This window comes from Terrapene carolina, unplaced genomic scaffold, assembly GCF_002925995.2.
Source record: "Terrapene carolina triunguis isolate 2854851 unplaced genomic scaffold, T_m_triunguis-2.0 Scaffold95, whole genome shotgun sequence".
In the NCBI taxonomy this organism is placed as follows: domain Eukaryota; kingdom Metazoa; phylum Chordata; order Testudines; family Emydidae; genus Terrapene; species Terrapene triunguis.
Genome location: NW_020664446.1, coordinates 43,981,871 through 43,994,920, shown reverse-complemented (window position 1 = coordinate 43,994,920; position 13,050 = coordinate 43,981,871). Strand labels below are relative to the sequence as shown.

The 13,050-nt window shown below is 38.0% G+C and overlaps 1 protein-coding gene across 1 annotated transcript in view; it reads left to right on the top strand.

The window, feature by feature from the left end:
• The window catches only part of VPS26A (VPS26, retromer complex component A), a 31,902-nt gene extending 23,226 nt beyond the window's left edge, over positions 1-8,676 (top strand). Inside the window, exons 5-9 of the mRNA XM_024198119.2 lie at positions 1,171-1,335; positions 1,839-1,945; positions 3,459-3,527; positions 5,769-5,911; positions 6,877-8,676. Coding sequence (XP_024053887.1) covers positions 1,171-1,335; positions 1,839-1,945; positions 3,459-3,527; positions 5,769-5,911; positions 6,877-6,990 — 598 coding nt within the window. The 3' untranslated portion in view covers positions 6,991-8,676. The remainder of the gene's footprint in view (positions 1-1,170; positions 1,336-1,838; positions 1,946-3,458; positions 3,528-5,768; positions 5,912-6,876) is intronic.
• Positions 8,677-13,050: the final 4,374 nt, after the last annotated feature.

The window sequence follows — 13,050 nt, the reverse complement described above, 5'->3', positions numbered from 1 at the left end:
ACATATATTTCATGTTATAGCAGTCTCGGATGATGACCCAGCACATGGTGTTTGATTTATGAACACTGTCGCTGCAGATTTAACAAAACGCAAAGAAGGTATCAATGTGAGATTTCTAAAAATAGCTATGGCGCTCAACCCAAGGCTTCAGATTTTGGAAGGCACTTCAGATTCTTAGAAGGACGAGGTGTGGAGCATGCTTTCAGAAGTCTTAAAAGAGCAACATTTCGATGTGGAAACTACAGAACCCGAACCACCAAAAAAAGAAAATCAACCTTCTGCTGGTGGCATCTGACTCAGATGATGGAAATGAACATGCATCAGTCGGCTCTGCTTAGGTTTGTTATCGAGCAGAACCCGTCATCAGCATGTCCTCTGGAATGGTGGCTAAAGGACATATGAATCTTTAGTGCATCTGGCACATAAATATCTTGCAATGCCAGTTACAACAGTGCCGTGTGAACACCTGTTTTCACTTTCAGGTGACGCTGTAAACAAGAAGTGGGCAGCATTATCTCCTGCAAATGTAACCAAACTCATTTGTCTGAGTGGCTGAAGTTGGACCGAGTGGACTTGTAGGCTCTAAAGTTTTACATTTGTTTTATTTTTGAATGCGGTTATTTTCTTGTACATAATTCTACATTTGTAAGTTCAACTTTCATGATAAAGAGATTGCACTATAGTATTTATATTAAGTGCATTGAAATATACTTTTTTTAACAGTGCAAATATTTGTAATAAATATAAAGTGAGCATTGTACACTCTGTATTCTGTGTTTGAAATTGAAATCAATATGTTTGAAAATGTAGAAAACATCCAAAAATATTTTAAAAAATGGTATTCTATTGTTGTTTAGCAGTGCGATTAATTGCGATTAATTTTTTTTAATCGCTTGACAACTCTAGTATCAACGTGTCCAAAGGAAATGAGACTGGAGGCATGTGTTGCCGAGGCTTTGACTTGACTACCTAGTAAGTAAAACAATGGATAAAATTGTGTAGAATGTTGGGTTTAAAAATAAATGTCTAATTACTGAATATAAAATTACCCTCTTGTAATCTTATTTTGGTTTTTAGTTATTTAATTAGTGTCACCTTGGCAACTTTATCCATTAAAAACAATATAATCTGCATAACTGAGTCTCGTTAACTTTACTGTTTACTTCGTAGGTATTTTCTTAAAGTGACAATAGTAAGACGACTGTCAGACTTGGTAAAAGAATATGATCTTATTGTTCACCAGCTTGCGACATACCCAGATGTTAACAACTCTATTAAAATGGAAGTAGGCATTGAAGACTGCCTGCATATAGAATTTGAATATAACAAGTCGAAGTAAGTATGACTGAAAACCTACACAAATAGAAGGACTCAAACTGATCAAGAAGAGAGAAACCTTTGATGTAATATAGATGACTTAAAAATGACTTATCATAAAGATTCTTGCATTATGAGCTTTTTTTTTTTTTAAGATCCTAGAGGCTTGGAAACGAAATGATTGATCATAAAGGCAAAGATTTAATTTTCAGAGTAGTTGCCAAGTGCCATTTTCAGTGCTTAACGTTCAGTCTCCTGCAAACTTGCTAGTGACTTTGATTTAGCTCCTGCAATCATGCTATTTGGATGACTGTAGTGCATTCTCAGTTGGAATCTGTAATGGTAGGGATGTTCTAGCCTCACTTGAGTGGTTGGGAAACCCACCTTAGCAGAAAGGCACTGTTCAGTTCAGTTTCAGCAATAAAAATGATGTACCTGTATATTTTTTTTTCTTAAACTCTAGCTAAAATCATGTGTATTAGGTAAACCTTTAACTGAAAGCCATGTTTGTTCTCCTAAAGGTATCACTTAAAGGATGTGATTGTTGGAAAAATTTATTTCCTCTTAGTAAGAATAAAAATTCAGCACATGGAGTTGCAGCTGATCAAAAAGGAGATCACTGGAATTGGTAAGATGAGCAAAAAAGGAAGAATACAAATATGAGCTAGTAATTTGTGTAGCATAGAGTTGATGCAAACCTAATAGTAAGAAGTTAGTCAAAGATATATTTTGGTTCATCAGACATTTTAATGGGGTTTCTGTTCATCTGGGGTTCAGAATCAAATTTGATATCTAGTATAAAAGTAGCTAGATCTTGTAGTAGACATCTACTTCATACTTTAGGATTCAAAGCTTGCTTTTGGGTTGGAGAGCTCATCCTAGATCACTTAAATTTACAGGCTATTTACAGAACGCTTGATACTCAAACTAAAAATGTGCATGAGTTGTTTGGTTATTCACTTCAGTCTAGTATCTGAAATTAGTGGACTTTTATTTTTAAACAGTTGAGGAGGCTGGTCGTGTTCTTTGAATAGCAGATAATTGTGAAGACAGAGTAAAGATTTCAAAAATGCTTAAGTCCCATTAACTTCATTAGGGTTCATTAGTAACTCTTGAAAATGGGACTTAGATTACTTAGGCATTTTTGAAAATGTTACCCATCATCTACATTTCCCCTCCCCCCACCCCTTATTAAAGGAGATATATATGGAAAGCATTGTCTTAAAAGAACTAGAAGGCTTTATATAAAAACAAAGGAAGACCTAACTTTACAAACATCAGTGTTAGGTTTGGTCTTTCCTGTTTTTGCTGAACGATGATTTGGAGGTCTGGGATGTTTGAATGCTCATACTTCAACTGAAGAGGTAATGATGCTGCATCTTTAACAGACATCCTATATTTGAGTGTCCATTAGTCATTGGAATTAAATAAGTGTTGTTAAAAGCAAACTAAAAACAGTTTGTGATGCCAGAATTTTACAAGCTCTTCAGTCACCTTACAGTTTTCCAGGGTAGACAAGACATGAATTTGTGACATGAAAAAGAAGCAGAAAAGTTTCTTTCCTTAAAACTTAAGCTGCTTTAATACATCAGAGAGGGTGCAAATCATTTCTTTTCCTTTACGAGTCAATCTTTACACCTTTAAGCGCCACACTTTTACTAAACACCTCATGATTCATGGGCTTGTTACAGAGCTACTCGATCCCTCAAATAAACAAGTAGATTACTGTTGATAGTACTATGTCCATTTCACAAAATCAGCATACAATTTGGTACAATTTAAGTTTTAACTCAAAGGAGGTTTGAAGCAGGAGTAGGTGGATGATTGCAGGTAAAGCTTCCAAAGCATTTACCCATACTATATGTAGCTCTACCTAGTATTTTTTGTCACTTATGAATATAAACACTATTGGAAGTTGAGAGTTTTTTCTTAATATACACAATCTTTCTTAGAAGACATACAAAGGGAAACCAAAGGGTTTGTGTCAATTAAAGTGAAAACACTGTTCTTGGACAGGAATTGCCATAAGACTATTGTTTGGAGTCCTGTAGTTTCACTGAAAAAGCATATCAAGTAAATGTTCCAAAACGTCTCTCATCAACACCTTGCACTTTTTTTTTTTTTTTTTTTTTCCAAACCAGGGCCCAGTACCACAACAGAGACGGAAACCATTGCTAAGTATGAAATAATGGATGGTGCACCAGTCAAAGGTAAATAATTGCACTTGAACTTTAGAGAGCATTCTAGTGTAAAAATTATAATTGGTTTTTAAGATGAGTTTGCTTCTATATAGATAGGAATTGGTTGTCTTGAAAAACTAAATTTTTCTTTGGGTTGTAAAAATGGTACAAGTAAGTAAGGTAGAATGCCCAAAGCTGCAAGTGGCAATAGTGATTACTTAACCTAGAGATAGGGTTCTAATTATGAAATTTGTTTGAAGTTGAATCCTTTACTAATCCTAGTCACCCCCCACCAATACCTGTGATCTGATTTGGGATTCCAGTTCAAGCCCATCTCTACTACATTAATAGCTCACTATATAGGAGGAAGTGAAGAATGTTTTTCCTAAAAAGTGGGAGGACAGTCCTTCTTTTCTCTCATTTTGCTGCCAAGTGTTCCCCTTCTTTACTAGTGTTTTTAAGTACTTCTATCTCTGATCTCCACCATATTTGCCTCTTTGGAAGCAACTCTTCAGCAAGCTTCTGAGCACAAGCCATCTGGTGCCTACTGTCAGGACATGCAGCTGCTCTAAGGCAGCAGTTCTCAACCAGGGGTACACAGAGGTCTTCCAGGGGGTACATCAACTCACCTAGATATTTGCCTAGTTTTACAACAGGCTACATAAAAAGCAGAAGTGAAGTCAGTATAAACTAAAATTTCATACAATGACTTGTTTATACTGCTCTATATACTGTGTACTGAAATGTAAGTACTATATTTATATTCCAATTGACTTATTTTATAATTATATGGTAAAAATGAGAAAGTAAGCAATTTTTCAGTAATACGGTGCTGTGACAATTTTTTTTGTATTTTAATGTCTGATTTTGTAAATAGTCTTTTAGTTGAGGTGAAACTTGGGGTACGCAAGAGAAATCAGACATACAGTAGTCTGGAAAGGTTGAGAACCACTGCTCTAAGGGATCATGGACAGCAACTGTGCTGTGAATATTTGGGTGCCTCTAAATTTACAATAACTCACTGGGTGGAAAAGATATTATTCTTTAGGCCTGGTCTAAACATGAAGTTACACCAGTTTAGGTAATGGTGTAGTTTAACTAAAATAAATTTAAAAGTTGGTGCAGCTTTGTTGGGCAAACTAAAATAAGTCAGGTTAAACAGACTTGGACACACTTATCTGTTGAAAACTGGTTGCCCCTAAAGGGCAAGCTATGCTGATATATCTGTTTTAAAACTGGTCATAAGGGTGCCCACATAGGGATTTAACTAAACTGATGCAAGCTTGCTTGTGTAGTCAAGCCCCTAGAAAGTTCCTTTCCCCCTCTGAGCTATTGTAGCAAATATCTTGAAGGCACTCCAAGACTTGGTTCGCCCCATCAGTGGGGCAGATTCTGGAACAATTAGCAGTCCTAAAGGAAGAGGCTGGCTGCTAATGACTCTCAAGCTTGCTTCCAGAGGAGAGTTTAGGGACGGATGTGGTAAATAAAGGTAGAGGAAAAGAAGGATCACAAGACTTTAAGCTCCTTAAGAAAAATCAGTGGGAGAAAGAGAAGGAAATAGGCAGGGAGGGTTCTGGTTTGTGGTGGGGAGGAGGTACGGGTATGCAAGCTGCCAGTCACACTTGAATGGTGACAGAATTCCCTTGAGCAACTACTTTAGTATCCTGAGACAAGACTGAACAGCAAGATTAAATCACCCTTTCTGGTGACAGGGCTATCTGAAGGTTGTGTTGCAAAAACTCCAACTAGAATTTGGATCCTGTAGATCAAAATCAGTCTGATTCAGGCATGGCTGATGAACAGTGACTGATCAATAGTTGTCTGATCTGGTTTTGAGTGAAAATAGTGTTCTTATTGACTTTGAGCTAGTATTAGCATTTTCTACAATAGCTCTGACAACAAGATTTAGATTATTGTAGTAATTTAGCGATGAGAGGTCCGAGGAAAGGGTTATGCTAGGTGACCGTTCATATTTGACACTGACTTCTTATTTAATTATAGAATTGGCCTTCAAGGTCTTGGTCCTTTAAAGCCCTGAATGGTCTGGAACCCGGTTAGGTGAAATAGCCTCTCACCTATGCCATCTTTTGGCACACCATTGACTTAAAGGCTCTTGTAAACTTCAGGACCTGTGTTGGGTTTCCCAGATGAGGGCCTGTGCCTTTAGAATCTGAAGGGTGCTTGGGTAGAAGACTTATCCATTTTGTGGAATGTGTTTTAACTATAGTTCTCTGAGATGAAACTAACTCTAACTTTTCTTTCCTCTTCAAGGTGAATCAATTCCTATAAGACTTTTCTTAGCAGGCTATGATCCAACTCCTACAATGAGGGATGTGAACAAAAAATTTTCAGTGAGATATTTTTTGAATCTAGTGCTTGTGGATGAAGAAGACAGACGGTACTTCAAACAACAGGTATGGTGTTGTACAGGCTGGAGTCTTGTGGCAGGATGGCTTTTGTTGTGAACAGTGGGTTTTTTGTTTTTAATTTTTCATATTTGGAAACCGAACAAGTAAATTCTATGCTACAAATAGAAATGTGAAAGACTTACTTTTCTCCCATTTGCTGTACTGAATAGCACGCGCACAAAACTTAATTTGCAAGTGAGGAGGAAGAAAGGGATGATCAACACTATTTTAGCAAAGATGAGGTATTAGTGTGGTATAAAATGCAAGAAAGGAGTGATTGATGCCCCAGAGAACTTAAAATCTAAATAGCCAGACAAAACAATACTGATAGAAATTGCTGTGTCTAAAAGAAATTATTGGAGCTGCTTCCTCTCCCTCCCCCCCCCCCCCCCCGTGAGTGGGTTAATGCTGGATGAAGAAACAGAAGGAATTTGATTTGGTTCCTGGCATAAGAGAGTACAAATGTAAAGGATCTAAAGGGCAGGGTGGATACTTTGTTACCATAAGAGGAAATATGCATAGGAACAAAACTGAAAACAGGTAAACAGGGCCTTAAAGTATGAATAAGAAGCTTGAATTTAATGCAGAAAGTAAGAGGAAGCCAGGCTGATTAGAAGGGAGTGGCCTGATTCAGATTTTGGGCAAGAAATATTATTTATCTTTCTTTTGTTTGATAGCACAGAAGGGGAGCAAAGTGAGCATTGGAGTAGCCAGAGAGGCAGTGACTAACTAGGAGCGAGCACAAGACACATGGAGATACAATTTTAATTTATAAACTGAATTGCTCGTGTTCTCAAATCTATCTGTACCTGACTTATAGAAATATAGCTTATTATAGAACTGAAATAGTCATGCAAAGTATTTTGGAAACCTTGCATCAATAGAAACTTATGATTAATTTTGACGTTATGGGGTTAATATTTGACCAGACATAACACTATACTAAATGAGCATTTGCTTCCCCTAAATAGGAAATAATTCTTTGGAGAAAAGCTCCTGAGAAACTGAGGAAACCACGAACAAATTTTCACCAGCGGTTTGAATCTCCAGAACCACAAGCATCTGCTGAGCAACCTGAAATGTGAACTAGTATAGGAGGTGAAAAAACTGTTGTGACACTTCAGCAGGTTAAAGATGGCAGCAGCCTGTAGGAAAAGAGAAGACAAAAACTCACATTACAACTGTCTTCCTTCGTCTTACAGTGTTGCATTTACCATATTACTAAAACATTCGTCAAGTAAACATGCAAGTGTGTATATACATTTAAAATAAAGTGCTTTCTCAAACACTGGAACTTTCTTAAGCTACTATTTTATACTGCACATTTTACTTTTATTTGATAATGCTATGCACTTGATATGCATAAAACTTAAACAAATCTAGTTATATATTTCCATGCATGTAGGCTTGTATATTTATTTTTTTGCTAATCACCTATAATATGTAGATTAAAGCATTTCTCCCCCTTCATGTCCTTTATCGCATGCATACCTCCAGTGCTGCTTATCTGCACTGGTTTTGAAACCAACAGATAAGTATACTATACACTAAAAATCAGGGTTTATGGTGGATCTTTTTGTCTTAAGAATATTTAAGTCTCATTCAAGACGTGTAAGCATAGTTTAACACTTTATAAACCACATACATATACATACCACAAACTTGCTGTACCTGTTTGTAGTCTTCTAAGACCATACCATGGTTCTCAGAGGCTTTGAATCTTGTATTTTTCACAAGAATATTCACAAATTTGTTCCCAAGATGATCCTTTTTAAATGTGTGGTGGCTCTTTACAATTCACTCTAACCATATTTGTTTTTACTTAAGTCTAATGTTTTCTAGTAACTGTAGAACTCGTACTTCTCCCACCCATTGCTGTTTTACTTTAACTGAGATGATTCGGGGGGGATGGAAATGTTTTAACATAGCTGACTCTTTAATGATTAAACTGAGACCTAGTGTTTGTTCTTGAAATCAACTTTTTACATGCACAATATTTACTCATCTCCTCTTGGATTCACAAACCTACTCTCCTCTTTACAGCTTGCTCCCTTGCCATCCTGGGGGAGGAGGAAAAATGACAGCCTCTCAGAAGAACATACTTATTCTCGTCCATCTAGGCCTATAATTGGGTGGGAGACAAACTTTTTTTTTTTTTTTTTAAAGGTATTTTTTAAACTAGTTGAGTTTGAAAAGTGTTGAGAAATTTGTCTAGGAAAACAGAATACTTCTGTCTTACTCCTCTCTTTTGTGTGAGTTTAGAGTCTTTGAACAAATTACTTAAACAAGTTAGCCTCCATTTGTTCACAATTAATCATGTAGTCTGTCATCAGACATAATATATGTGGATTGGACACAAAATGAACTGTGCTGTGTGGAAGGCTACTTGCGCTTGTATTTCACTTGGACTATAAACAAGACACTCTTTCTAAACTTCAGTGCAGGCGTCCTTGGTTTACCTTACTTTGAGTAAGCAAAATAATTGAATTACACTTCTGTAAAATGTTTTACTACTATGGCACTTTGATAAAGCAGACAAAGATTCTATGTACTATATACTGGGGTATTTCTCTTAAATGTGGATATCTGAGTGCAAATTTAACTCCCTCATGTAAGTGCCTGTTCAGAATTTTTTAAAAAATATGCCAAATATTTTCATGATCACTTGCATGTTGTAATCTGGAAACTATTCCAAGAGACTTTGAAAACAGATTGTATTTAACCAGCCTCAGATTGTGCAACCATGTATAATAAACAAGAAACGCACTGAGCCTCTATTTGAGTTATTAAAATAGCTGTATTCTCACTAAAACGTGGATTGTCTTTAATTGGAATGTACATTGTACTGAAAATACCATTTGCAATGGATATGAATGTATTTTGAGAATGGAAAAACCTGGGTTAATAGATATCTTAGGAAATTTGTATAGTATATAGAATCTTAAGTAATTTATAGTTACTAGTCTCAATTCATCCCATGTCGGTGAGAAGATCCACCCCCACCTGAGACTTATTCAGTATCACTTATGAAATGAGCCAGTAGGCTTAGTTCACTTCATAGTGTTTTTACTTTTGGCAGGCTTTTCAGAGAAGCCAAGGATTGTGACAGTTTTGTCAGCATGATTGGTCTCTTCGGGGTGAGAGTAGTTTCTCAGCCTGGTTTTGGACATACTTTGGGGCAATATGTGAAAGCTCACACAACTGATGTACTGGCTCCAATTTTTATTGAGACTTCAGGTTTTCAGAGGTGTGTGTGGGGTGTGTTTTTTTTTTTTTTTTTTTTTTTTCTAATACATCCAAACAATTGGTTACATTGAGTTAAGCGTATGTGACATATACTCTTCCTATATGTTAGTCAGAAATTCTGTGCATGCATAAGTCAAATAGCTGAATGAAGATGGCAAACTTGTTATATTTTTTTTTTTTTTTTTTTTTTTTTTAGGTTTAAGGAATAAACGAAGTTCAAAATTAAGAAAATTGATTAAATAAAGATTTAAACATTTTAAAGTTGAAGACTTAGTTTATTAAATTAGCTCAAGACTGGTCTAGAAGCATGAAGTTATCTTATGTTGCAGCGTGCTCTAGCTTTGATTTTAACACAGGGCTCTATCAGACTATATTCCCAATGTTTACTGTCCCAAGTCTTATCTTGGATCATAAAATCTTTTTGGTGCAAGGGCCCTGTCTTTAGATTTGCATGGCATTTGACAAATGAATGCTGTATAAACTAGTGTAACAGAACCATCTAGTTACTTTTAATGATTGCTTTGCTTTTTCAGGGTTAAAAGTCTGAACAGAACTCAGTAACCATACCTTTTTTAAACTTGTCCTAGTATGATGTATAAATATCACTGATGTATCCTGTCTTCTGTGCCTTTCTTAACCTGGAAACCCCTATCTTTTCCTCTAAATAATTCAAAGCCCAACTTATTACTTAACGTGCCGTCTTTACACATCAGCAGTTTCATTTATTATATTTCTAACCTCTCACCAAAAATTGTTCAATTTATTAGAGCCTTGATCTTCCACCCACTCTTGCTAAATACTAATTTCTCTGAAGTATACTAGATACCATTCAAAAGAGAACATACACTATTTTCTTCCTAGAGTAAGTAGCAACTTTTTAACTAAATTAATTTATTTATTGCCTAATCATCAGGACAGGGCCTCTTGCCCCCAGTCCCCCACCATAGATATCTAGCTGCATACAGGTAGGCTTTGTTAGAATAAAGTGGTATGTAAGAAAGATATGCCTTTATCAAACAAGGTTCAAGGGGTGTCTTTGTAGCAATGTATTCTAGGAAAGTGGAATGGAACAGATACAAGTGCTCGTACGCAGAGACTTGCTGGAGTGCTGTAATTACAAGATTATGCTACCCGGGGGGCTGTTACCAAGACACTGACTAATAGGAGTGCGAGACTTATCTGGTTTCTAAATAAACATTGCTTTCTTTAAAATCTTGGACTTAAGTTACCCCAATAACTGATTTATCAGCTGATCTTGGAAAGTAAAGGAATTAACTTTCTAAATCTTAAAGGATGGGAGGGGTAAAGTTTATTTGGCTAAAGTACTTGGCTATAGGTTGGGCATATGCCTGTTGCCAAAAGGTGCTGCTAGCTTGCTGAGTTGGGCAAAGCCTAGTGACTATGAGGAGTAGCAGGAATGGTATGGGGGGGGGGGGAACAGGTTACAGCCTTTATCTGCTTATGACAAACTGACAATATTCTGAACAAACCTTATTAGAATTAAACTTTACTGAATTGTTAGACCTTGTTGCATGAGAGTTAATATCTTTGAGGTACTTGTATTAAAAATGCAATTATGTACATGTGAAAATACCCAAAATGGCCATTCTTATGTTAAGACCAATTGTTCATCTAGCTCAATATCCTGTCTTCTAATAGTGGCCTACGTCAGGTGCTTCCAAGGGAACGAACAGAACAGAGCAATTATCAAGTGGTCCATTCCCTGTTGTCTGGTCCCAGCATTGGGCAAAGGCTTAAGGACATCCAGAGGATGGGGTTGCATCCCTAACCATATTGGCTAATAGCCAGTGGTGGACCTATCCTGCAGGAACGTATCTAATTATTTTTTGAACCCTGTTATGCTTTTGGCCTTCACAACATCCCCTGGCAATGAATTCCACAGGTTGACTGTGCATGGTGTGAAGAAGTACTTCCTTTTTGTTTGTTTTAAACCAGCTGCTTATTTATTTCATTAGATGACCCCCTAATTTTTATGTGAAAGGGTAAATACTTTTTCTGCACATGCTTCATGAGTTTGTCAGGCTGTGAGTTTGTCACTGAAGTCATGGATTCCGCGACTTCTACTGGGGCTGGTGCGGCTGGCTCCCGTGCTGTTCGAGCAGCTAAGATGGCCCTGGGCCAGTTGCACTGGCTGCTGCTTGGGTGGGGGGCTCAGAGCTGGGGGTTGGGGCACAGGAGGGGCAATGCTTACCCTAGGGAGGCTCCCTAGAAGCTGCAACATGTCCCTCCCTCAGCTCCACGCGCTGCCTCTGCTGGCAGTGAGCGGAGCTAGGAGTCAAGGGAGGGATATGTCACCACTTCCCAGGAATCTGCCAACCCCCTTCCCCCCAGCACCAGCTGGGGACCCAGGCTGCACTCATGGTGCTCTCCGGACTGCCCCCCTGAGCACACACGGCACTGCCCCTCCAGCACTTGCACCCTTCCCATATGCATCTGCAGCACCCCCCAGGCTGCCTCCCCAGCATCCCCCATGCACCTGTAGTGCACCTGTGGCACCCCTGGGTTGCTGCCCCCCCCAGCATTCACAGCACCCCCTGAGCTACACCCTCTCCCCAGCACCCACGGCACTCCTCGTATTTAGTCAGGGATATAGCACAAGACACGGACAGGTCCGGGGCCGTGAATTTGTTTACTACCCATGACCGTGTCCATGACTTTTACTAAAAATACCTGTGACTAAAATGTAGCCTTGTTCATGATTTTATAGATTGCTATAATTTCTCCTTAATTGTCTCTTTTCCAAGGTGAACAGTCTTTTTAATCTTTCCTCATATGGAAGCTGTTCCATACCCTTAATCATTGTTGTTGTCCTCCTTTTCCAATATATCTTTTATTGAGATGGGATGACTAGACCTGCACGCAACATTCAAGATGTGGGTACACTATGGATTTATATAGTGGTATTCTATTTACTGTCCTAGCATCTATCCCTTTCCTAATGATTCCTAACATTGTTAGCTATTTTTTGACTGCCATTGCACATTGAGTGGATGTTTTCAGAGAAGAGTCCACAGTGACTCCAATATGTCTTTCTTGAGTGGTAAGAGCTAATTTAGATGCCATCATTTTGTATGTGTAGTTGGGGTTGTTTTCCAAAATGCACTACTTTTCATTTATCAACAATGAATTTCATCTGCCATCTTGTTGCCCAGTTCAGCCAGTTTTGTGAAATGGTTTTTTAATTCTTCACAGTCTGCTTTGGACTCAACTATCTTAAATAAGTTTGTATCACCTGCAAACTTTACCACCTCATTGTTTACTCCTTTTTCCAGATAATTTATATGTTGAACAGCACTGGTCCCAGAACAAATCCCTGGGGGAACATTCCTATTTACCTCTCTGCCTTCTGAAAACTGACCATTTTTTCCTATCCTTTGTTTCCTGTTTTTTTTTTTTTTTTAACCAGTTACTGATCCATGAGAGGACCTACCATCATGTCCCATGATTCTTTACTTTATTTAAGAGCCTTTGGTGAGAGAGCCTTGTCAAAGGCTTTCTGAAAATCCAAGTACACTATATCTTACTGGATCACCCTTGTCCACATGTTTGTTGATCCCCTCAAAGAATACTAATGGATCGGTGAGGCATGATTTCCCTTTACAGAAGCCATGTTGACTCCTCCCCAACAAATCCATGTTCATATATGTATCTGTAATTTCATTTTCTACTATACAGTAGAACCTCAGCGTTATGAACATCTTGGGAATGGAAGTTCGTAACTGAAATGTTCGTAGCTCAGAACAAAATGTTCTTCGAGTGCTTGCTCATATCGATTCCAATTAGGTGTGCGTGCGCTGCGTGCACGATCGTCGGAGAATTTTCTACCCTAGCAACACTCGGTGGGTTGGCTGTGGAGCCCCCTGGAGTGGCGCCTTCAT